Here is a 26,551-nt window from a genome sequence, read left to right on the forward strand (position 1 = left end):
TGTAGTTTAATGTGTCTTGAACCGATTAAGAGTTGTTCCAGTTGGAAGTGGTTTATTTTGCACAGAGGACTTCCTGTTGGGACTTTTGTACAGGATCCACTCTGCAGAGGCTTGGCTTCATTTTCAAATCATCTGGTGGAAAACTGTGCATCGAGTTCTTGCCTTTTTTCATTTCCTTCTAGTATCAAGTTTCCTATGGTTACTACACAATGATATCTCAGGCATTGATGATTCTCTTCAGTAATGAAAATGTGTGATATTCCAAGACTAGATATCTCAACAATCAGTAGGTCAGCCATAGTTGTGAAAAGCAGCGCTGCCGTCACATCTTGATAAAGCAGCTGCTGGCAGTGAAAAAACTATAATGGTTAGTTTAAATCACTGTAAAACCACCGAGTACAAAACGTACTCCGCTCTTCTCTGTAATAAACAAAGTTTAGAACCATTCATTTCGTTTTTCTACTATTCTGATACCTTATATGAGTCACAATGAAAAAATCTCGTTCAAAATTCAGCAGCGTTTCTATCTAAGAGCAGAACACCTGCCTTTTATTTAACACCTTGTTATTTATTATTCATGCTATTGTTTGCTGTGAGATCCAAATGCAAGATAGTCTCCCGTTCTTCAGATGTATTTGTAGCCGTTCTTTACCAAGATACAAGGGAACCGTGTATAGCTCCTATAAATTCCTGAATCAAGTTGAATCAACTATATTAGTGTTAATGTTGGATTTTAGTTGGATGTATGAGCAATAGTACATTTGGAGCCATGGTGTTAACAGTTTAATTTGTTGACATGTCTGTCGTGCTTTTATTTCAGGGGGAGATATCGTTGATGTCAGAAATTCTAATGATGTATACAGATTTTCCTAGAAGTCTGTATATAGGAAAAAAGAAGATGAGATGAGTGCAGCATTATCTGGAGATTACACAATATGTATAAACAAATATTTTATAAATTTAAATAAATACAAGAGGCAACTGAGGAACTGAGTCATTAATATGGAGAAACACAAGGTGTAGAAAGAATAAGCCAAAAGAATAGAAACATTATAAAAAAGTGAGATGTGGAAAAAAAAAGTAACATGGATGGAGATGTTTTAAATTTAGTAAACCTAGAAGCAAAATGTAGGTGTTAAATGTGTTATAAAAGAAAATAAAAAATTAAATCATACAGAAATATAATATAGAAATGCTTAAAAAGAGAAGCTGCAAAACCAGAGATAAAAATTATGGTATTACAATGAAAACAGTCCACAAAATAGAAATAGAACTAGGGCTACGTTGTAGCACTGAACGGGCCCGAGCACACGCAACTCGGGACCTGTTGCGGTTGGTGGAGAGAGCGATCGGCGAGCGGGCACACGGCTCCTCGTTGCATGCGTTTTGCGCACTGCGGCAAGAATAAACGCTTCACTTCCTGTGTCTGTCACGCGACGTTGATCCTTGCCTGCTAATTGTGCATTACGGTCCACGCTATCAATTGCAGATCCCACAGTGAAAATTAAATGTAAATCGAATGATACTTGTAAAACAAAGCTTACTTTGTGTTGCCAGTAGGTGGCGCCATCACATTACATACAGACTAATAGATCTGTTCAAGTAGGGGCTCTGATGTAGCGTGAGCAATTTTAAGCATCTTTGACAAAAAAAAGGCCCACATTTGGAAGTGAATACAGAGAGAACTTCACTTAGGACTGAAGAAAACAGCGTCTCCTTGGCATGGCAATACCACTAACCCAACGCTTTTCTGCCCGGCCTCTGCTCTCGATTTACCTGGCTTTGTTGGGGGTGTGCCAGACTAACAGCTTGGATTTCTACAGCTAGGAAGTCTTATGCAAATAAGTGCCATTCTGTTGTCATGCGACATCACAAAGGCGCGGAACTATCGCCTGGACTACTGTGCAGGCATTTCATGAGTGCCATGCAGGATCAGAGTTGTCAGTGGGAGAGAGAACTCCCTCTGCCATGGACTTTAGACTTTTTAACTTTGCAGACCTTGTACATTCACCAACAACCTATAAAGCATGTTAGAGGAAAGATAAATACTTCTAAATTCACATGTCTCCTTTAAGAATTACAGCTGTGCTACTGTTGCCACTCTGTGAGCAAGCAGACAAAATCTACATTGACTCAACTCACGGGAACATGCCAGATTCGACTGTGTCCACTCTCCTGTGACCGTGCAGTTGATCCGTCGAGTGGTCGTCGTTGAAGGCGAGTACCCCTGTTTACATGTGAGGGCCACCTCTTCTCCGGCCTCATACACATGCTTCAGTGCCGCCTCATCAACCCCGTCGGTGACAGGAGGACGACCACATACTGGTTAAAGAAATAATTTGACTCATGCATGAGGAGCAGGATTCACAGCAGTAAGGTTTATGTTCTGCAGCTAAATTATTTTGATGTAACACAGCAACAACAGACCGTATGGTGCAAATGCAAACCGCTAGTCAAACAGGAATACTTGCAGCACATTACCAATAAACAAAATCAAATACTTTGATGCTCAAATGCAAAAAAAATCAACTTCTCCATTTCCGTTTTTACCTTTCTTCGATGTTACAGTTGTGCATGCAATTATTGGGCAGAGGAGCAACAAAGCCAAAGTCGGAGCCATCTCCTTAAAAGTGGAATCTCCTCAGTTTCCCCTGCACCTAGCTGGAGGATGGGGGGCCAACATAAGGGCCGCTGGGTAAAGGGTCCATGATAGTGTGCTCCAATCAGATGCCAGAGTCAGCTCCTATCGATCGAGTACAAAGGTTTCAACTCCTGCATATTTACTTAGTACTGATCGATAACCTTGATTTGGTACAAGAGCGGGCAGTGGACCCACAGCGTGATGTGAACTCATGAATAATGAAAGATGGAGACACACACACACACACACACACACACACACACACACACACACACACACACACACACACACACACACACACACACACACCCTGATCTGCTTCCACACTAAAATGTAATGGTTTCTTCCCTGAGCCATACTTTATCCTTCCATAGAGTTTTGTGTTAATCTGTCCTGTAGGTTGTGCCATCTTGCTAACTAACAAACAAAGCTGGACATGGGTGAAAACAACCTGCTTGGAGGAGGTAACAATGTGTCATGTTGCTGACGGTTTAAAGCTCTCACTCTTTTCTACTACTGTGCTTTTTAATGGCTGCTTGTTTTCAGTGGGCTTCGGCTCAGTGTCAGATGATTTCAGATTCATTTAACCTGATTTAATTAGCAATTATTTGGCTTTGCATTATTTTGCTTGTTGTCGTTGACTAGGGCTACGTTGTAGCACTGAACGGGCCCGAGCACACGCAACTCGGGACCTGTTGTGGTTGGTGGAGAGAGTGATCGGCGAGCCGGCCCACGGCTCCTCGTTGCATGTGTTTTGCGCACTGTGGGAAGGATAAACACTTCACTTCCTGCGTCTGTCACGAGACGTCGATCCTTGCCTGCTAATTGCGCATTATGGTCCACGCTATCAATTGCAGATCACACGGTGAAAATTTGATGTAAATTGAATGATAATTGTAAAACAAACCTTACTTCCTGTTGCCAATAGGTGGCACCATCACTATTATTACATACAGGTGGCGCTGTTGAGCCATTTTGCCACGCCCATTTCAAATTACTCCAGAATACAAAAATGTCCGTAGGTCTTGAATTTCCTGCAAAGTTTCATGATCTTTTGAGCATGTCTAGGCCCTGAAAAAGCCCCCCAAAGGGAAAAAATAATAATAATAAAAATCCTTACAATTTCAATAGGGCCTCCCACCGTTCGGTGCTCAGGCCCCAATAAAAGTATATACTGAGTGGAAAACAGACTAAAATGCAAAAGAAAAAAAGAAGAAGAAATTAATCAAATGGAAATAAATTCCATGGCAAAGACCCTAGTAATAAAAAGAAGCCTCACTGTGGGTTTTTGTTCTGGGTTCGGGTGAAATTAAAAGCGTCTACCAGAAGCAAGTCTAATAAACAGGTAGGATCAAGACTAATAAGACCTTTATACACCAGTAAAAGGATTTTAAAATCAATTGTAAATCAGATAGACATTAAGAGCACAGACTGGGTGTGATGCTTGTTCTCTTACTGGTCTTAGTCAACACTGGAGCAGCTGAGTTATGAAGCAGTTATAGTTTATGATAAAAAATAAAGTGCATCTCTGTTGCAGAAAACCAGGAGTGCTTGTTAAACTGTTCTTGCAGTAAAATACAATGATATAGTCTCCAACACTGAAAAGAGGACATTTGTTTCTGACTTTGAAATGAAAATTGGTCATTGGTTAGTTAGAAATTGTGTTAATATAACTTGTTGTGTTACCAATTAAAGTGATTTTTTTTTAAGTTGGTCCAACAATAATTTTTTTAGTAATTGATTGAGTATTTAGTTAGTAATAACAGTCGATCTTCAGCCTCACTCTGTCCACTCCAACCTGCTAACATGTTTGCATGGAGGGTTCGCCGAGACGAATTCTGAAACTGATTGTAGAGATCGAAAGTGAACTATAAATCTTTCCAACAGCAGCTTAGCCACCGGAAACAAAGTGGTGATACTTTAAATTCAATAGTAGAGATTGGCTAGCAACCATCTCACCACACCTCACCAAACAGCCACCAGACCGTAGCAGAAACCTCTCATGCGGATCTGAACGTGTTAGTAACATCTGTCCTGAGAGATCCGATCACAAGAGGTCAGCGCTAAGTAGGTCTGTTCACACCTGACATTATAATGTGTCATGAATATGTTTGTGAGTGTGTGTCGGTGTGTCAGGGCGCACAAGAGAGATGGAGCGAGCGGTGTGAATGAAGGAATGAATGTGCGCAGCTATGAAGAAAGATTTTTACCAATCTAGGAAAGGCATCAAACATTATGTTGTGTTGATATTGTGTTGGCGGCCACAAGCAAATCAATACAAGTCAACAAAGGAGCATAAAAATCAGTTTAAAATGCTGCGGTTCAGAGACGATAGTGTAGCAGACGTCCTTCATTTGACGAGGACGAGTTTGCCTTCACACAACGGAACAGATGTGGCCACATGCGTCTCGGACCACCTGTGAGTGTGGTCTGAGCGATCAGCTCTCATGACACATTCAGGATGCATTTAGGTGCGTTCAGACCTAAACTCAGTGCTGACTCTTTGTGATTGGATCACTCAGGATGGTTGGTGATACCAGGTCTGAATGGGGTCAGTGCTACTGCTGCAGGAGGCGGGGTCTAATGTTACCCGCCCACTCAGATTGGATCAGTGAACCAGTTCCCCTCTTGTGATTTGTATCTGTATCTTAAAAATACAAAAAAAACAATGTTACGCAATGCATCATAAAAATGTAGTGGAGTAGATATTTGCTTTTATATGTAGTGGACCGAAAATCTACAAAGGTAACATACAGATACATGGAAAATATACTGAAGTAACGTAACAAAGAAAAAAAATGTACTTTGTTCCATCACAGCCACTGGAAATAGTCACAGTTGTGCTTGTTTTCAATAGAGAATGTATCATCCCTCGACGGAATGTTTTTCAAGATAACATAATTTACTTTTTCAGAGCGTCTGAACACTGTGTTGAATTCATAACGTGAAAGCCCACATGACAGTAAAATGACAAACACGTCTATGACTGTTGTAAAGATGTGAGACATCCTGCTGTGAAATGACTCTCATTGCAATGGGCACAGATCAGCATACTGTTGTATTGATAGGTGTGTGAAAGATGCATGAAACTCCTTCAGGCGTCGAAACAGAGCGGCACCGCTGTCAATGATTCTCATGATTCAACAATGTAGCCCGTCGTGCATTGAAGACAGGACTGTATGGAATTAAATCAAATAAGAGACGTGTGATGAATATATCATTTATCGGCATTACAGTCGAATCATAGGATAAAATGTATAAGGGACGCTTTATAACCCCAACATAGGAACGGAGCTGAGCAGATCTTTTTGTTATTCACTGAGCATAGTGGAAAGTGAGAGAACAATCTATCAAAATGAATTGGGAGCAAAGAAGAAAATGTAAAGGTTTTCTTTTGCTGAGCGAGCAGAGGCTGCCGCTTTGTTGTACAATGACCAGAGAGGGAGCCAGGAATAGAGACGAGGTGACAAAGAGAAGGGGTAGATAGAGAGAAATAAAAAAAGAGGCAGGGAATTGAGAGTTTATTTGCGTCTGAGAGAGAGAGAGAGAGATGGGAACAGAGAGATCACTACTACATTTGCAAGACATACAGTTTATATCAAAGGCTGGATTCTGTGACCTGGAGCAAAATATGATCCAGCTCACGCACAGTATTAGTCTGCTGTAAATTAACTCCATCTAATGTATGTGCAAACAAATCTAGTGGGGTTACAAGTTCCTAGATGAAGTCGCACCATTGGACACTGCATTCTCCACTACACACCAGAGAATAATGAAACAATGACAAGACCATCACACAACAATTCTTTCTTTAAAATTGCAAAAATGCTGATGATAAATCATAACAAATAGGGGGTAATATTAGGCCAAATTGCCTCATTAAGTCTTTGGGTTGGTCGTTATTTGCACAAGCGCTGCAATGCAACACACCCTGAGTTCACTCACATTAAAATCTGCTGTATAATGTCAATTTACTTGCTGAACATGACATAAATAATTGTCATCTTGAATTTAAGATAAAAAAAGTTGTTAGGACATTTTTTAACAACTAACAGCATCACATTTTCTACTGCAGCAACATGAAAGAATCTTCATCAGCGGCTGTGACAAGGACAACATGGCCAACACAAAATCCTGCAAACTAACAAATGCAGGTGAAAACATAACCTCCTTGGCAGAGGCAAGAAACGACTGATGAAACAAAGAAACAGAGGAACTAAGTCATCATAATGAAGGAACACACGCTGCAGAAAGAAAAAAGAAAGTCAAAAATTCAGAAAAAAATAAATAATCTTGAGGTGTGGAAACAAAATCCTCAAAGAAGAGAGATGTACTAAAGTTAGTGAAACTAGAAATAAAATGGAAAACAAAAATAAAACCATAAAGATAAAATATAGAAATACTGAAAGAGAGAAGATATATTTCAGTGTTTAAAAATAATAAGTATGGTATTAAAAGGAAAATAATGCAGAAAATGAAAATAGAATTAAAGTACATACCAAGTGGTAAAACAGAATAAAAGTATATACCTTAAAACCTCAATTACAAAGAGATGTGGACCAAGGTAATAAAAAGATGCCTCACTGTGGGTTTTTGTTGTGGGTTTGGGTGAAATTAAAGGCCACTATAAGGAAGTCTGATAAACAGATAGGATCATGACCAATAAGTAAAAGGATCTTAAAATCACTTGTGAAGCAGAAAGTACAGACACTATCAAAATGGTAATAATTTTGATCAACAAACAGAATCACATTTGGAACTCCAGCAACATGAAGGAATCTACTTTAGCGGCTGTGAGGACCACATGATAATAATAATAATAATAATAATAATAATAATAATAATAATAATAATAATAATAATAATAATAATAATAACACAATACAAAGTACTGATAAAAGAACAATAATGACCTGGCACCCCGAGTAAATTCAAGAGTACGCCTTCCGTAAAAAGCACGTTTTAGCCGAGGTCAATTGAGGCTGAATGTGGATCACATGACGCCTCATTTCTTAAGGTGGGTTTTCACAGAACAGTGGTTGACATTCAAGTCATTCTCCATTTATCTATAATTCCTCTAATTACATGGGTTAGTTACAATGACTTTTAGCATTAACGCTGCGCAGAACGCCGCGGCTGTATGACTTGCCTTGTTATGCCCCGTTTCCATTAACAAATCTGCCCAATGGCAATCTTATATGGATGGTGAGTTTTAATAGGTTACAGAAGTGGGCTGGGGAAAGTGAAGGATTAGTACATGGCTCTTTATCAGGCCACAGAGGAAGCTCCAGCAGCTGAAGACAGCAGCCAGTTGCTCAGGCTGAGTGGGGGAGAAGGCAGTCGTGACCTCAACTACATAAAATCCATCTTATGTTGAATCATATCAAGAGTGATGTATAGTCTGCACAGTTTGCCACAGTCCCTTCAGCCACTGCATGTGAGCCTGTTTTTAGCTTGTGCCGTTTGAGTCAGTATGTACAGATGATCCAAGGTGACATCTCTTTGGAAACGAAAACATTTATGATACTAAATATCACCATATATCATAATTTAATGAGGAATTCAAATTATATTTTCCTTTACATAAATGACCCGGGTGCTTTTCCTTGAATACATACTGTTATCCTAGAGAAAACGTTGAGATAATCACCCATTAAAGGTGAGCCGGAACTGGCTGAATATTCACTTTTCCTGTTATGTATGTGTTGGATATGTTTCAGTTCCATTTATTATGATCCTTGTTAGTGATGCAGTTTGGTGACATTCTTCCTGATATCACATTAAATAGTTCTGCAGTTTCAATGCATCTGTAAACTAAGCACATATGGTCTGGCTTCAAAGGTCCGTAAATCCTGTCATGTTGCCTTAAAAGCAGAGCGGAGTGACAGCCTCGTTTTATAGCTGCAGAACTCCATCTTGATTTTTGATAGAGCTGTGCTCGTTAAGTTAATTCACAGGCAAAGTCCTGCACACAACATATTTAATCAAATCTAAACAATAATGATGGTTATAATGTTGATGGATGCACTCATATGCATTTACTACAAGTTGCTGCTGATGTCACGCACTAAAGTCCAGACATTATTATAACATTTTCTGGAGGGAGTGTATGTGAGAACACAATGTTATTTGCTCCGGACCTATTCCAGAGCTTTTCCTGTCAGCCCCACCCCCCTTGTTGACGTGATGTAAACAAACACATGATTTCCGCAGCAGAATGTTTACATCATGTCCTGCTTCTTTATTTACTCTTCTCAGAAAGGCAAAAGGCAAAATGTCCGGACTCAGTACTCTGCACATTTTCAGAATGATGTGATGTTGTGTAGACACAGGCTTGCCACATTGAAGACGCCCACAATGACATCACATGATTGCATGCACTCTGTGTTCTTCAATTCTTCATTACGGTTTTTATAATTTTATCTCCCACCAAACAGACTGAGAGCTCCGACTCTGCGAGAGGAACAGTGAGTGAATGATGTATAAGTTAGCGTGTCTGTGCTGACAAAGACAGAAACGAAGGCAGAGCGAGGCAGGCTCTGAATGTGAAGGCCTCTTTGTGTGTGCGTGTACGTGTACGTGTGCGTGTGTGCGTGTGTCTAGCCTTTATGATGTAAACTGAATGTAACCTTTCTTCTCTCTCGCAGCCCCTGCAGTAGGGACTTGGAAGCTCCCCTCTCCACCAGCAGCCAGCATAGACTACCATTCATCTGAGGCTCAGCTGCTGCGTGGTCTGGGTGTGAAGTGAAACCCACCGTGTTCCCATACAGAGCGGGGCACAGAGGGACAGTCAGAGCAGGGTGGGGATTCACCATTTTGGAAATCAAGCCTTGCATAATGTCAGGCCCCAAACTGGACAGTGCCCAGGAGACACTTTAGGGAATTTCATCCTGGAAAATTGCACAATGAACAGAGGCACTAACTGCCAAAGTGAGACAATTTATACTTCATCTTGTATCTCCACACACCCACAGCACTCACTGTGTGCAGAAGCACCGAGCCTCTTGGCGAGCCTCTGACCCCACTCTTACACCGCTTATTGCCATAATTATATGTGCTCTTGGTTACTTCACCTGCAGGCATATTATGATTGCTGTTACTTCTTCGGTTAGTGAACAATCCATTTAGAAAATCCATTGTTTTAATAAATAGCCTTCATATGATTATTGTTTCCAAATATCCTCTTTAACAAATTGCCTGTTATTATAAAAAGAAAACGCTCCTCTCTGATGCAAATAGATCCTCTGCAGTCACAGCCCTGTGCTCGAGCTGCAGATGCAGCCTCCTGGCCGGCTCTTATCTCTGTCTGCAAACTGCCTATGGGTGTTTAAATCGGTCATCACACCGAGGCTAGTTCAGGCTGATTTACAGCCTTCTGGTAGGACTTTTAAGGGAATATTTCAGTTTTATTGTTCACTTATGATGCTGTAATAGAGGCTTTCCCCTCAGTCTACCTCTGACACACATAGTGGGATGAAGCTGGGACAATATAGTTATGCCTGGATTCTTTTTCTTTTACATTTTTCTTCGTGGACAAAACTGAAGTAGCTTGAGATCTTTGTTCCCAGTTTTCATCTGAAGTATTTGTGTATTATTTGACATTTTCACCCATCCATGCCCTTAAGCATCCATTATAACCAGAAAGAGATATACTGTATATATATATATATATACATATAGATGGATGGAAAGCTACTGCAAACACTAGTGGATGGAAATAGTATAACACACCATATAGGTTAACCAAGACTTGATATAACTGTGTCTTAAACCAGTACTCAAGTTCTACATTATTAATTCACATAATCTCAGCTATTAAATAATTAAAAACTTTTTCCAACCACAATCACATATTGTCTCGGGCATCTCTGAGCCAGTAGCCTAAATTACCAAGCCCTGCTATGAACTTGCTGTTGCTGGCATATTTTCATTTTAATAATTTTTTGGTTTGAATTAGAAAAATTAATTCAAAAGACAGAGAGGCTCTTCACTTATATGTGAGCTGCTAAACAGATGTTGCACTCAAGGTACCTTTGGATTTATTATTGTTTTAAACCAAAAAGATGGACGACATGTTTACGCTTCCTCCCACTATCCAGAAACAATGGCAAAATATCCTGGATACGGACGCTGCCATCTTGTGTATTTGAAGCCACAGCCTGTACAGTAGCAATCTGTGGATTCGCAGTAGCGAGGTCCAGCCAATATGTGCTCAACCAATTCAGTGTCAGCTGTCAATCAAGACCTTTCACTGCATCCTTATGCTTCTAATAACTAAATAAAACCAAACCAGAAAACACTCGGACAAACATCAGTGTGATAAGAACTACCTAAAATGACAGAGGCCATCTTTGATAAACATGTATTTCCCATAATGCAGCCAGCCACAAGGTGGCGATCAAGGTGTTTTGGTTTCACTTTTTGGGAGCAGTCATATACAGTATGTTTAAAACACACTTACATTTTAAACTTTAATAAATATATAACTAAAGCTCCTCTGAGAAGAAGGGAGTTTTACAGTATAACATGATTATTGTTCTTGATAATTCTGAAGCCTATTTAAATGTATAATACGAAACTTCAGCCACTAGGTGTCTCTCAATCAAAAAAATAACAAAACAGCTAGTTTGATGATGTCGTTAAGCAGCATGGGGTCATGGGGGTTGTCTTCACCGCCACTGCCAATTTAAATCTACCTGACAAGACTCAGGCACAAATCCTGTTCATGGATGAAGTAATATATTAAAGTGTAATTCATGTTAAGCAGTGACCAACACAAACAGTGGAAGGACGCAAAGGTCGACTGGCTAACTGGCTAGCAGTGTGAGATGTTTGAGCAGAGATGAGTAAAGTAGACATGACCCAAATAAACCAAAATTAAACATCCTGTTAACTTGAATAAAATTGGGGATTGGATAATTTAGGAAAACAAGTCAACAAAATATATAAAATAGCTCTGGTTGTTTTTAGACATTACACTGAATAATTATTACATATTTTTAGAAGCATAATACTGACAGTTTTAGGTCTGTTAAACCATTTGGAGGGAGAGAGGAAGCAGCTCTGTCATAAAATAAGCTCTTATTTTCTGCTTAAACAAGATGTCCAGGCTGTTGACACAAGCGAGACAAGCGCCCACAATATGTTGGATTGAGTTTCACGATGCAGCTGTTTACATGCGATGTGTGATGGTAACAGATTGCAGGCACAAATGGAGGAAGTCTCTCACGGATGCTCTCAGTCAGTATGTGTTGGCTTCGTGGCAATAAAACGTCAGCTCAGCAGCAGTGAGTTCTCCTCTGTGAAGTATTTTAATATTATTGAATGAACTCTATATGAGACCAAGGAGAGGAATGATTTTCATGAACAATCTAACATATCTGATTTAGCCGTGCACCGGCATTACTGTTATTTCAATAACTACCAAAGTTAAATCTTCCAGTGTTTACCGGTTTAAGAGAATCTGGGTTCCCATTATCATAAAGAATAATGATTATGAATGGGCTTCACATGTGAGTCGTGACATGGCTAATTAAATAGCACACAAGCAGTGATGATAAACTGCAAAGTCTAGCTGTAGAGAGATCTTAAAACAAATCAGCTGCACAGAAGCCGAGAGATGGTTGGTTGTTAGGTTGTTAGATTAGGTCGATGCATGTCCGGTATCCAGCCTGCTGACAGTTGAAACTCTGAGATGGTATATATAATGGAATGGCTCTGGGGTCAATGTAATTATTATTTACTGTAAGCTCAGCAAAACTCCCATTAAGTTCACAAATCATATTTGGCACATACGGACATGGTATAAAAGCCATCATAACTCATAAAAGGTATGAGAGTACGTCTCACACAGTAAACAACGACAGTCGGCTCCAGCGTCTGCAGGGTGATGTTAGATTGCCTCCTGTATCTTCCAGTCTCATACACTGTAACCGTGTTTTGAAATCCTTGGTGGACGAGTGAGTGAAGTGTGTGTTATGGAGGTTTGGATATTTCTCCTAACTCTGTTAGTCAGTGTGACATTGGCAGCAGATTGAACTCCCTCTCCAGCAGTCAGTCTTTGCAGGGTGACTCATAAGAGACCATGACTAATCATGAAATAACCTGTCGCATATCTGAGTGAAACTGGCAGCGTGGCTTGTATTTTCCAATCTGTTAAACATAGCTGAGCACAACCCGCGTCTGTTTGCATCCTAATGAGCTATCAACTCGCATTAAATTATCCCCGATACGTGACCCTTCGCCCAACGGTTACGAGAGGTCAGGGAGGAAGTCTGGTGGCTTTAAATAATGAGCAGGTTTATTTGTGAAGAACAAATTACTGATTACTGACGATGTCAATACTGGGGGCTAATGAGGGCATGAAAGTAGCCTACTGGGTACGATTGGACTGTTTTCAGTAAGAAATACTGCTTCAATCGTTACCCTAAAAACAACAGCAAGCCTGCAGCAACAAGTACAGGACAAATAGAAATGAGTGTCCACACCAAATTCCATGGCCTGGATGGCCATGGAATTTAGTAGATTATTTCAGACTCAAACAAAGTGGTGGTCCAGACAGACAGAGCCATAGAGCCGGGTGACTCATGTTGCTTAAAAAGCACATTCACTACATCAGCGGTTCCCAAGCTTTCAGCCCACGACCCCCAAAATAACTTGACCCCCCATTATCCCAAAGGATACTGACTACATTTACATGGTGATCAATCCTCCGATATTAACCAGAGTAAGACAACAATCTGAATAAGACACTGACATGTTAACAGCAACATGTCCTCGTATTAGGACATGTGGAGTTTTCTGACCTCAGTCACATTATGTAAACATGTACAAGTCTAATCGCATTAATAAATCCTATTAGAGTTTTAACAGCATTTTGCAACATAGAAATACGGCAGTTACCAACATGGGTGTAAAAAAGATGGAAAAAGGTTCAAAGGAGATTTTTCAGAATTAGAAAGAAGACACCTAAAATTTGTAATGGTAGCATCCTACATTAAACTATTTCAGATTATGTTTTTTAAACTGGCAGAATAACATCGGACATAACAGCTTAGTGGACATAATGATGTCTGTCATAATCGGGCTATGCTCTTATTCCAAATAAGGTCAATAGTCTGAACATTGGTATCCACTAAAAACATCGGTCCTCACTTATAATTCATCTAAATGCATATATTGAAATGTTTCCTTTGGTGGTGTAAATCGACCTGCTGTACCTGATACTGTCATTAATCTGTCGTGATCACCTCAGTGGTCACACAGAGATTAAGATAATTAATTAATAAATTAGTTAATTATCTTAAATTGAACTAGTATGTTAAAGCTTTGTGGCTCAGTATGATCATGAGAATTGTGTCTGATTTGATTTGATTTCTGGGAATCATCTTGTGACCCTCCTTCAGTGTCTCACGATCCCCCCGGGGGTCCTGACACCTAGTTTGCTAACCACTGCACGACACGATGGTTAGGAGAAGGAAGAGAATACGTTATTATTAGATAGAAATCTACTGAGGTAAAAGAAGAGTTGAGAATAATGATATAGTGCCTCTGATATATAATATGATCATTTCCATGCAATGCAACAAGAATATGAAGACTGTAAAATAGGGGCAAAAACACATTACTATTCTGTGCAAAGACATAAATCTCTGGTGACAGCGTTATTAACTTCAGTTTGTTCTGTTTGAATGTGGTGTGCAATATAGAAAGCACATCTTTTTAACTGGCTAAACAAGTAAACACAAATCCAAAATACCAAAAAACGTTTTTTCCAAATGTGAAATATTTTTTTTGATACATACAACTGACTCAAACCAATCACTGTTATGTGAATGGGTTACGAACTCGGTCGATCCCAGAGTGAATCAACACCCCTGTGTACAGCCATCACCTGCTTTCATCCTATCAGCAGAACGTTACAGCTGCAAAGAGAGTAAAAAAAAACAACAGAGCCTGGAAATCCGGGCTTTGCTGCTCCGTTCATCTTGCTGCACATTACACGAAGGGATGCATGTTTAAGTAACGAGCACAACATGTTTCTGTGTACTGTATTAAAAGAAACACAAATATATTTGGGTGCACGAAAAAGTGAGCACTCCCAAGTAATTTCCAGTCTAACAGAAATCCATTCAGTTTAAAAACCCTTCGCTTCAGCCACAGTGGAGAACATTGCGATCCAAACAGCACACATCAGCGGGCAGAGAGGAGATGATTAGACAGTGGTTTTCACTGTGAGTAACTTTGTGAGTGCTGTATTAGTAATACATGTTGTGAAAGGCTGTAATTGCGTCTTTGTAGTGTAGCCTCACGCAGGTCTGAGCAAGAAAACTGTGTATTTCTTCTACCCTGCGGTCTTCCGCTGTAACATTGTGTTATGTTAAAGGAGTAGACAGCGGAAATGGAGGACTTTGACATCCCATTGAGTCTGTTAGTGGTGGTGTTTTGAATCACACCACAGTTAAGACAATTACTTTGGTCTTCTGCAGACACACAAATGAAACCGAGGAAGCTGGAGGCAAATTTCTTTCCCCTTTGGAAATATTTTAGGAAATGTTGAACTTTCTCATGTCAAACGAGCGCATTCCTCCACCGAGACCCAGCTGACCCCTTATGAAACTTTATTTAACTCCGCTCGATCAGGATATTTATTTGGATCTGCAGTAAATTGTCTGTTTTTTGTCATCAAGATTTACACATTATTGCCTGGGAAACTGGTGAAAAAACTCCCTATTTCGCAATGTTAAAGAAAGTAAAACTTTGTCCAGATCCAGGCCTAAATGTAATGGGTTCTTTCTTGGTCTAAGTCCCATCCATCCACCAAGGTTTGTGGAAATCTCCTAAGCTGTTTTGGCAGAATCCTGCTGACAGGCAAAAGCCAACCAAGCAAAACGGACAGGAGCCAAAACAGAACCTCCCTGGCAGAGGTGAGAAACTATTGCCAAACCTAAAATACTACTAGTAGTCAAATGAGACTTGACAGAACAGCAGGATTGGTTCAAGGTAATCCAAAAAAGTCCAAATGTTGACTTATTTTCATTCATTTTAAATAAAGTTTAGATATCCCTCTCATATTAAACTGAATATTAATAGGCTGAAAACTTTGTGATAACCGTAACTAAACTATTCATTTTGCCCACATACAAACTAAAACTCATTTTAGATCAGAAGGATGAAGGGAACCAATTAGATTAACAGAAAAGTTCAGCCATTGCTCTTTCTTGCAGACGCATTTCCCTGGTTGCTTATCTGTGTGGTAAATGAACTGAACTTTTGAGGTTCCTCTGTCTTTTATCTAATAAAGTGATGATTGTATAATTTAGCCATCTTTCATTTCTTTTAGTGCCATCCTCTGATATTTGTAGGATGTAATTCTCAAAAGCATGGGGCCTGATTTGTTTTCTTTTTCAGCATCAACTCTCTTTCACCCGTTAGCACATCTACACTCAGGTAAATATAAAAATAGTTGTAAAACAGAGTATTTCAATTAATTCAGTTTTAATTAATCTTAAATATCGATATATCTGTATTACATCAGCCCCCAAACATCCAAGTCAGTAGTTTTGTGTTTTTGTAACCACATTAATTCCTTAACAGCTTAGTAAACACTGTGAATGTGTCACACTAATTCTTTCCACGTTGTGTAATATTTGGTATTTGGAAATTTTCTGAATATGGTGTCTGCATCGTAACTCTGATGACATAATATTGCCCTTTAGAGAAAACCCCTGAAAATACAACACATAAGACAACAAAGACGTTTTTTTAATGTGAGAAACTGCGACGACAGAGAAACACAAATAAGCCAAATGGGACATTATTCCCTCAGGTGCTCGACTTCGTTTCACATCTATGTAAATGTCAAACGTCCCCCACTCATGCCTGAAAGGCTAAAAAGCTGTAAATATGCTGTGAGTGGTGAGACAACGACCTGTGGTGTGTTTCAGTGCAGGGATGGTTTTTGCCTGATGTTTTAGCTTCCTGTAAGTCCCAGGTTAACTCTTATAACTTCTTCTAAGTTCTGCCAGTGTCTGACAGATTGCTCAAGCTTTTCTTCCTCTGTATTGCAGCTGTGAGGAGCTGCGCCGGCAGTCTTGAGCTCAGGTTCCATATGAGTCACAGCGAGCAGAGATGTGGCAGAGACAATCATTTGTGGGGATACACTGTCTTTATGTTGAACACAGCTGAAGTCAGGAGGCTGAACTGAAGGTTATGTCGACTGCGGGGGAAAATTTAAAGATCATAGAATGTCTGGGAAATAGTACTTGAGAATGGAGGATTTCTATATAGAAAATTGAATCACGCACGTTTATGTGAATGGAAAACCAGTTTGTTATCAAGTTATTGCCTTTGCAGAGGAGGTTATGTTTCCACTGTCTGTTAGTCAGCAGGATTCTGCAAAAACTCCTGGACGGATTGGTACAAAACTTGGTGGAAGGATGCAGTATGGGACAGTAAAGAACTCGTTAAATTTTGGCGCAGATTCAAATTAATGGGCGGATCTAGGATTTTTGTTTCACTTTCTCTGCAGCGTTTCCAACAAAATCCATTCAATCTGTGGCGGTAGCAGCGGTTTTCACACATTCATCCCACAAACAGGGTGAATCAGCACGAACTGACAAGAATCATGGCGAAGAATTAAAGGCAATTTTATGAGAAGTTAACTTTAATGGAGTCCACTACTGTAACCGGTCTGAAAGGATGCACAGTGAATAAAGCCTCCATGCTTGAGTGCAATTTCCACTTATCAAGAGAATCAGTTGGCGGTTGCTTCCTGAGGAGGACGATGCCTGTGATCCTAGAAATGTCTCGTTTGAAACTTGAAAAGCAGCAGCGACTAATGCGTCTCTGCAGCAAGTGGACACAGAGATCTTTTAATTGCTCTCTGAGGTCTCGCGGAGGCTGCAGACACACAGCGCCGTTACCTCAGAGTGGCCGGTAACAAGGTGAACGGGCCACCGGCGGGAAAGCTCTGCACAAGCAGCAGGGCAGACGTTTGCCCTGAGGAGGTTAAGACCTTTTCATAATGATAACATCTCTCCACCTGAACTTCATTACATGGTCGACGGATGTTTTCTCAATTCCACACGCAGCAGATCATGTAGGATGTTGTGTAAAAGGGTGGGTGGGATTTTTGTTATGTGATGTTGAAGCAAGCAGGAGGCAGAGCTCAGTCTGGACGCGGACTCGACCACCTAAAGGTTATTGTGGGGAAACAATGGAAGGTCAGACTCCCTTTCACTTTCAACGCCTACATGCGTATGAGAACAGTGAAATACAGGAGGCCTGACTTGATCAAGATGTAATGTGACCAATGTGCTTGGCCCTAATAATTTGCATGATTATTTCTACAGACGGCCGTCTCATTTTACAAAGGCTCAATCAATGTAACATTGTGCGAGCTGCACTGAACTTGATGTTTTAGTGGTTGGCAATGTGAAATGAATGTCCCTGTGGGAGGTGCCGGCCTCCTCCTCCACTCCTCCACTCCTACGTACCTCCATGAAATGGCCTCTTTTATGCTAACAATTCATAGTGTGAGTGTATATATATTAAAATGCAATCTGTATGATATGTCAGTCTTAATAAAATGAGTCATAAAGTGGACATAATATTACAGAGAAATCATAATTTTTAGATCATTTATGTTTTCATATTGTACTTTGGTAACATTTAATATCAAGTCTCATAAGCAGCATTTTAATAATCTGTCTAATACGTATGTATTAAATGGTTTATTTACAGTCTGTAAGCAAATATAAAGATGTCTATAAGTGTTCATTAATATACAGAATTTGTCAATTATTCCAACTTCTTCACCTATGAAGACATATGTTATAATGATACAACTATGTATGACATTCATTATCTTTTCACATAACAGCATATATATGGCGTTTATTTCGTGTTAAAATTCATGCACTTAAAAACCTGGCCCCCATGATACAAGTGCACGGAGCATTATCCGCTAATGAGCATTTGTGCTCTGCGTGCACATGCGGTTCTACGAGCACGGGACTGGGACGAGCACAGACTCGCCCCTCCCCACACGCTTTCAACTGCTCCACATGGCCCGACCGTCACTCTCCCGTGGAGGCGGGGACAGTGGCTGATGCTCCCCTCCTCTTCCACTTGGAACACTCCGGTTCCTACCTCTGATCTTCTAACTCCCAATTGTAAACTTTGTGGATCATATATACCACTGCTGTCAAATACAAAAAGGCTATGTTACATGTTGTTTATCCACTATTGACTTGTGTTAAGGGCGTAAAAGAAGTGGTTGGCTCAATGTACCCCTAATTTCTCCAACTCCGACATTTCCCCAACATATTCTTGATGATTCTGTCGCTAAGAAAGGCATCCAGCATCCGATTGTGTTTGCCGGAGGAGTTGCAGTTTTTTAAACAAATATAATCATTGAAATATAATCAATAAAACTACATTCAGCCTGCTGTAAATCTTTTTCTATTACAAGTCTATATATTGGTTATAAATAATTAGTTACGCTGTACTTCACGTAAATCACTGTGTCAATTGCCCGTTATGTCTGTCTGATCCCAGCTTCTCCAAACACAATCCATACCATTGACTTTATATAGTTCAGACTCAGAAGTGGCTCACAAGTCTATTTCGGGTAGGTCACCATGTTATGAACAGCAATATGTTTTCTTGAGCCTCGGTCCCGGGGCACAAGATTAAGTCTGAACCTCTATCCTGGATTATCCTTGTGGCCTTTGGGACACACTCATAATCGAGGATGACTCCACCTGACGTGAAGGTCAAAGAAAAATTGGGATTTGATCGAGCACTTTTTATACAACTTTTGTCACAGTTTATACGACATTACAACAGAGTACAGGCCACTTTCACAAGTGTTTTACACAAAGCTCTACACCCAAACATTTCCCAAAAGATGGGGAAGAGAAATCTAAATGACAGTTTGTTTGATCTTAAAATTATACATGTACTCATATATATATATGTTTAGACTCATTGGATAAATATAGGTTCTGCTGGATAACGCTAAACCTCAGCCAGCTCTCCTGAGGAAACGGAGATCAATTCATTTTGACAAATGAAATGGAGTCGGGATACAATGCTTGCTAACTGGCATTTGAAACGGGAAAGGAAGACAGCTGCTGTCTAGCGCCATGTTACTGTACCTTGCCTGCGTGCCTGCAAGCTATCAGCTCCAGTCTGCCTCGCTTCCCTGGGAATTCAAAGGAAATGTTGACTTATAAATTAATGGCGGAGGTGGGTTCCACTCTGCAGATAGATGATGCTAGAATAGTTACGTAAAGCCATGTCAGGTGGAATGCCATGTGTTTTACACAAAAACACACAAACACACACATATACGTGTATATATATATATATATATATATATATATATATATATATATATATATACACGTATATGTATACACTAACAATAAATCTTAACTCTTAGGAGGCACCGATTACACCGGCATGATCAAATCATATGACAAAGTACAACATGGAGTGCTGATATATCGTATAGATACAACAATGAAAGAAACGCATATGATTACACCTGCTTTTTACACTAAATAGTATATATAACTCTATGTGATATCAGTCTTACAATTTCATTTTCATTACTGTACTTCATTAACAACCTGTATTTAAATTTTCTACGTTTAAAAACCTTTGTTGATACTTTATAATTAAAAACACAAGTTTTTGGTTGCTCTACACTTTATCGAAGTAAACAATTAAATGCCTTTCTTGACATTCTTTAATGTCGTGTATAAACACAAAATCAACAGAATTTAAAAAATGGCCAAAATAGCCCAGGACTCCTTCAGGTTATAGACGGCCCAATAGAATATTCACTGTGTTTGTGGGCCACATAGAATACTTGTCAACTAATGGTTACAAGCTACTCTTATGTTAGTAGATCACTCGATGGAATAAACCAGTGACACACTTCCCTTTTCTTTCACTATATCTGGTATTATTATTGCAATCAATTCCAGAAAGTTTACATTTATCCTTATTAGGACTTTGCATTTACTCCCATTCATTGTAGACAGTCAAACCTAAAACCTTATCTCATAACCTTAACTGGGACCAATTGATACCTAACCCTAATCTAAACACAATTCATATCTGACCACTAATCTTAACAGGGACCAAATCCTGCCTAACTGTAACCTAAATCCACACATATCACACATGCACACACACACGCACACACACACACACACACACAGAGCAAGGAAATGAAAATGCCAAAACCATCATCTATAAACGGCAGAGGTTAACCGATAATTACACTCTCCATATGTTTACAGAAAGCAGAGCTGAAAATTGAGCACAGAACATCATTATATGTCGGTGACTTTGGTGATGAAACAGTGACCTCGAGGTAAATTAGCACAGATGTCTGTAGCACACTGGCTAAATTGCTTTCTGTATATGAATATAAATGTAGTGGGGCACAGGCCAACAAAGGAATATCCGTTGTTAAACAAGCTCCTATACACTTTTATGAGGTTATAATATTGAATGATGGTCAAACACCAGGAACACTCGCTTTTCGTTTTCATGCTGGTTTCCGGGAGTTTTCTGGAGCGGTAGACAGACATGGGATGGATTATTTGTGAGGCGAGATAAGCGAGGCAGCAGATTGTGCATGAGCCAGACAGACTTTACCAGCAAACACTGACGGCTGCGAAACCTTTGTCCTGTCTATAAATTTGTCTGTGTTTTATTTTTTATTGTCACTTTTCCCATTTATTTTAATGACTCTGATGATGTCTCAATGTGACGCATGGGGCTTGTTATTTCCTCTCCAGTCGGACTGATGTATTGGTTTGACCTTTGATATCGGCCAGCCGTGCCATTTACCACCCACATGATTGAGAGTCCTCTCTGAACACTACTAGATTAAAATGGAAAATGCTGCAATGACTTGTATTTTCCTTGAAAAGTATTATTTTTGCTGTCAATTGCTTAACAATAGGCTTGTAAATGCAGGGATATATCTATGGTTAAACCCTCATTGTGATTCCAGACGTAAAACATATCTGAATAGAGATTTTGATTATCAGCCATAATATAGAAACCATCCAAGGCGAACTTCCCTCAGCCACAGGATTGTGAAACAAGTTAATATGCTCCTGTAGAAGCCACAAGTCTGTATGTGATTTCAACGTGTTTTATTTGCAATGTCAAGAGAAGGAGAATCACTGCTCTACCCACAATCCTCAGGGTTAATAGTGACATCTCTGATTGGTGGATCTCACTGTTACCATGGAAACGTTCACCATAACCACAAAGATCCGGTCGGCTACATTCGACTACGATCAGATAGTTCAGAGTTACTTCACAAGGTCAGTACACTTCACACTATATCAAACGCTATACAAACTACAATGTATTGCAACACTATGTTAACAACAAGGTTAAATTCAAGAGGCAGCGCGCTGGAAGTCGTTGTTGGTTTATGGGATGTTTAGTTCCTTTATTCTTAAAGGAATTTTGCACACAGTGTTGTACCTTTGCCTTTTTTTCTGTTTAGAATGTTTTTTGTTTTGCTCTGAATAAATTGTTTTATGGCCACAACTCATCTCGGAGCTGGTCGGCCTTTTTCCAGGATTAAATCTCTTTTAATGAGGATTTTCTCGAACGTCTATGGAAATAATGACTGGGAATTTTACTTCAGGAACCCGAGCCATTCTCAAAGGGATCGGACACTTTTACACTACATGTGTGCACCTCCTGTGGTTCTTAAAGCCCATTCTGATGTGACTAAAAATACAGATATAACACACGAATCCTGTCTGTGTTCAATGTTCTTTAAACAGCCTCTGTCTGTGACAACCAAGTTTTACTGTAAACGCGTTCATGTCAAAAACCCCTGTTAGAAATACTCTTGTAAAGGTTTAGCCTTAGGCGGCTGTTTGAAATTCTCACTGAGATGATGTGTGAAAGACTCCAGGATGGTTTTCAAGGGATGCTGGGAACTGATTTTAATGGCGGAGCCTTTGAATGCATGATTGAACAACTGCACACCAGCATCTCACCGGGAATCTTTATCAGGTTTAATAAGGATCAACATGCTCCTCGTCCCTCTCTTTTCTTTGTCAAACCGCGGCTGCCGACAACCGTTATCTGCCTGGAAATAGACATGAAGAGTTTAAAAAAAGCTGCACTGTCTACAACACTTAGTTATAAAAAGTGTAGAAAGTCAATTTTAAGAGATACCGAAGTGAGGAGGAAAATCAATACACAGAAGTCCTGCGGTCATCAGACAACACAGAGCATTTTTTTACTTAAACAGAATGTATTAATAACTATGTTAGGCCGTGGTTGACTTCTTGTTCATGCAGACAGCAAAAATCAGCTCGAGCAGCGTACTGCGGTATATGTTTTATCTGGGTCTTTGGACAGTGCAGTGCAGAGGATGAACTATTGAACTGCAGGTTAGATCGATAGCAGTGAGCTGATTTGGCCGTGTGAGTTTATGACGCTAGAAGGAAGACGGAGGAGGAGAGTATCTTCTTGATTTCAGACTAAAGCACAGAACTTGTCTAATCTTACTTACAAACCAAGTAAGAAACAAGAAATCACCAAATTTCACACAATCATATATGTTGTTTTTTTCCCAAAAAGATGGTGAAAACAGTGAAAAAGGCCTCATCTCATAATCTTCCTCGATCATCACCAAACCACATGTGGAAATCTGTCCAGGAGTTTTTGTGCAACGTTGCTTAAAAACCAACCAACCAACAAATGGACAGGGGTGAAGGTTATAATTAGACCACTACTTAAAACTGTCCAGCAAAAATAATGACACTGATCAGTGATGAAAATGTCTTTACTGTGCAGGAATTACAAGATGTCTCCTTCCGGGGAACGCAACTTTCTGGCAGTTATCCGCAAATTATCCTCAAATAACCCCCCTGCAGAGTTTACACAGTGTAATGTCCTTTCCCCTCTAAAAACACTACTGCGAAAGCAGCACATTTCAATAATGATTACCACAAAGGCACAATTGTTGCAGTTATTCTAAATGACTCTGCAGCAAATGAAGCTTAACTCGCCATGACCACTGGACCAATGAGCTTAATGTTAATCTCTTGCTATTATAAGTATGAAAAGCTTCTGGTAAAAGTCAGGCTCCATTATGCTGGACATAGAGGACACTTTATAGTGGAAGAAAGCAGAGCAATCAGATTTGAGATTTCCTTTTTGAAATGTGGTGATGTGTATGTGTCACGGGGCAATTGGTGTGAAAGTATCCACTCAGTTCCTCGAGCTAGAAAGACAGTACATCACCCTGTGGTCTAATGCGTGAGGTGAACAGTTTATGTCAGTGTGTGTGTGTGTGTGTGTGTGTGTGTGTGTGTGTGTGTGTGTGTGTGTGTGTGTGTGTGTGTAAGGCCAAGACATGTTTCCCATCACACTCTCCTTTTGAGTAGAAGATTATTTTAAGAAAAAACTATAATAAACAAAGTTATATTGTCACTTAAAACTTACAAGTTATTGGAATAAAAAACAATTAAATACAACAAAAGAGTGGTCAGTCATCGATGTAATTATTATGATACAATAGTATTATACCAAATAGGAGTGTTTGTAGAGTTTTTAAATGCTTTACCGAATAACTACAAATCACTTGGTATCACTGTTGATTGATTTCCAAGGCATTGTGTGAGTCTCCTGCTTGATTTGATTGTTTTTGTTTCTTTTGCATTTTAGCATAAAAATGCATGTGTCCTGCTGTCTGAGTTATGTGAGTTTTGTTTTTGTGAGAGCAGATTAATCTTGAAGGTTGCTTAACTGCAATCGGTCACATCAGTGTCCCCAACCTGGTGTTTGTGATGTGCCCAGAGGGTCCTGAATAAAATCTGAAGGGCCACATATGTTACAGGAGTAATGAAGAAAAAAGAAACGCAGCAGTCAGTTCTGCAAAATTATCCTTTTGCTTGTGAGACACTAACCTAGATATTAATCTCTCAATACTAAAGCCTTAATAATTAGTATTTTACAGATATATTCAACTGTCGACCACTTACTTAATAGTGCGATCTGATCATTATCATCGCTTCCATTGTGTTGACAAGTTTCCTATTAAAGAGTAAAGTATCCCCGCTCAGATGTAATAAAGCTGCACTTACGGTCACTGCAGAACGGCCCCCCGTAGGTGGTCATGGTGCAGTCGCAGGAGAAGCCCTCCCACAGCTGCAGACACACTCCCTGGTGGTGGCAGGAGTCCTCTGTGCAGGTGGTGCTGGGACCTGCAGAGTGTGGGCAGCAGAATTAACATGCGACATCTACTGGGTAGTAAAGCACAGTAGATCAGGAGCTAAAGACATAGAATCAGATTGTCTGATAATCATTGATGCACAGTCACACTCTCAGGAGGAGCATTGGGAACACTCTACTCGTGGTGGAGAGCCTGAAAGCACCATCGGGCCACAGTTATTTTCTACTTATCAAATGTCCTCACTGATACTGGTATAAAATTGACTTTGCTCATTCCTATTACAATGTAGAAGAAGCCTGTTAATTTTGGAGACCCCGCGAGTCGGAACTTTGGGTGCTCTTATGTAACTGTTGTTTCTGTTTACTGTTGAATGAGCGGCGACCCGCAGAGATTATTTGAGATTATTAGGATTTGGCAGAACTCTGTGCTACACTGTTCTGTTTTGTTGTTTGATTACGACTCAACAAAAGCAGCTGGATTTCTTGACTGCAGAGTGATGTTATTGCATGTAAGCCTGTATAATGAGAAAAAAATAAACCACAAAATGTGTTTACTGGCCAATCATGGTGGAGTATTCAGCGAAGTAGTTTCATTTCATGTGATGTTATTAGTTTTCAGTGAATCTGGTTCCATCTCTGCCCTGGATACTGGATATATATTACGAAATCAGATTAGAGGAATGATAAACGGGTGTTTCACACTTCCTCACCTCCGCAGCCGCGCTCCACCTCCCCCACCTTGTAGAGGGCGTCTGCCAGCAGGTCAGGGAGTCTTCCGTTCAAGTCCACAGATGCCAGGCAGCCCTTGTATCCTTCCCGTGATGCTATCAACCTGGGCAGGCTGCTGTACATGCTCTTCCCAAGACCACCAACATACAGCTCCCCTGTGAGACACAGGAAAAATCCCATGTTGGTGAATGTTCTAAAACACAGGCCGGGTTCACAGACGATGCACATAGTGAAGGGATAAAATAACCAGTAAATGACTAAACTAAGGAGGATGCTTATACTCATATTAGGTAGTCAAGAATTTCCATTATATCTACAATACATATATACATACATTTTTTGGCAATGATTCCTAAGATGTCCTAATCAAACCCTCAAGACAAGGAAATGTAATTGAGACTTGATATTTTACAATTTAACCATACATTTTATTATAAATAAAAAGAAAACACAAATATAAAACCAAATACTTAAAACTTAAAATTAGGAAATAAAACAAAATGTCTTTACGTAATATGTAAACATAAATGCACAAGTTTTCTGCCTTTTTTATTCTGTAAAATAAAAGTTTTATCTGCAAACGCTGATACAGATATGTCTGTTAAAGGCTCATATCAGCTGATCTTTTATCAGCCAACCGATAAATCAACTGCGCTCCAGAGTTGATTTAATGATACGGTTATAATATCAAGGTCATAGTTATAGTGATGGTGTTGTAATGGCCTGCATTACATTCAGAGGTGTTCCTAATATTCTGTCCTCCTCATGTATGTAAGGACAAATAATTTAGGAACACCCATTAATATAATATATGGTCCAGTGACCTCTATAATAAACAGTTAATTGAATTTATGCATTTCTGATAGAGTCAGCAAAACTGAACATTATAAACTCCAGAGCCCATATCCCACATCACACTTAATGTTGGTGCATACTAAATACCTT

General features: G+C 39.7%; 1 protein-coding gene across 8 annotated transcripts in view; it reads right to left on the reverse strand.

Annotated features, from left to right (window-relative positions):
* Nucleotides 1-26,551, reverse strand: part of nrxn2a (neurexin 2a) — a 124,266-nt gene that overhangs the window by 35,497 nt on the left and 62,218 nt on the right. For all 8 annotated transcript variants that reach the window (XM_034605945.1, XM_034605941.1, XM_034605944.1 and 5 more), the window contains 2 exons: nucleotides 25,588-25,761; nucleotides 24,790-24,909 (listed from right to left, as the gene is read on the reverse strand). In XM_034605945.1, coding sequence (XP_034461836.1) covers nucleotides 24,790-24,909; nucleotides 25,588-25,761 — 294 coding nt within the window. The remainder of the gene's footprint in view (nucleotides 1-24,789; nucleotides 24,910-25,587; nucleotides 25,762-26,551) is intronic.

This window comes from Hippoglossus hippoglossus, chromosome 14, assembly GCF_009819705.1.
Source record: "Hippoglossus hippoglossus isolate fHipHip1 chromosome 14, fHipHip1.pri, whole genome shotgun sequence".
In the NCBI taxonomy this organism is placed as follows: Eukaryota; Metazoa; Chordata; class Actinopteri; order Pleuronectiformes; family Pleuronectidae; genus Hippoglossus; species Hippoglossus hippoglossus.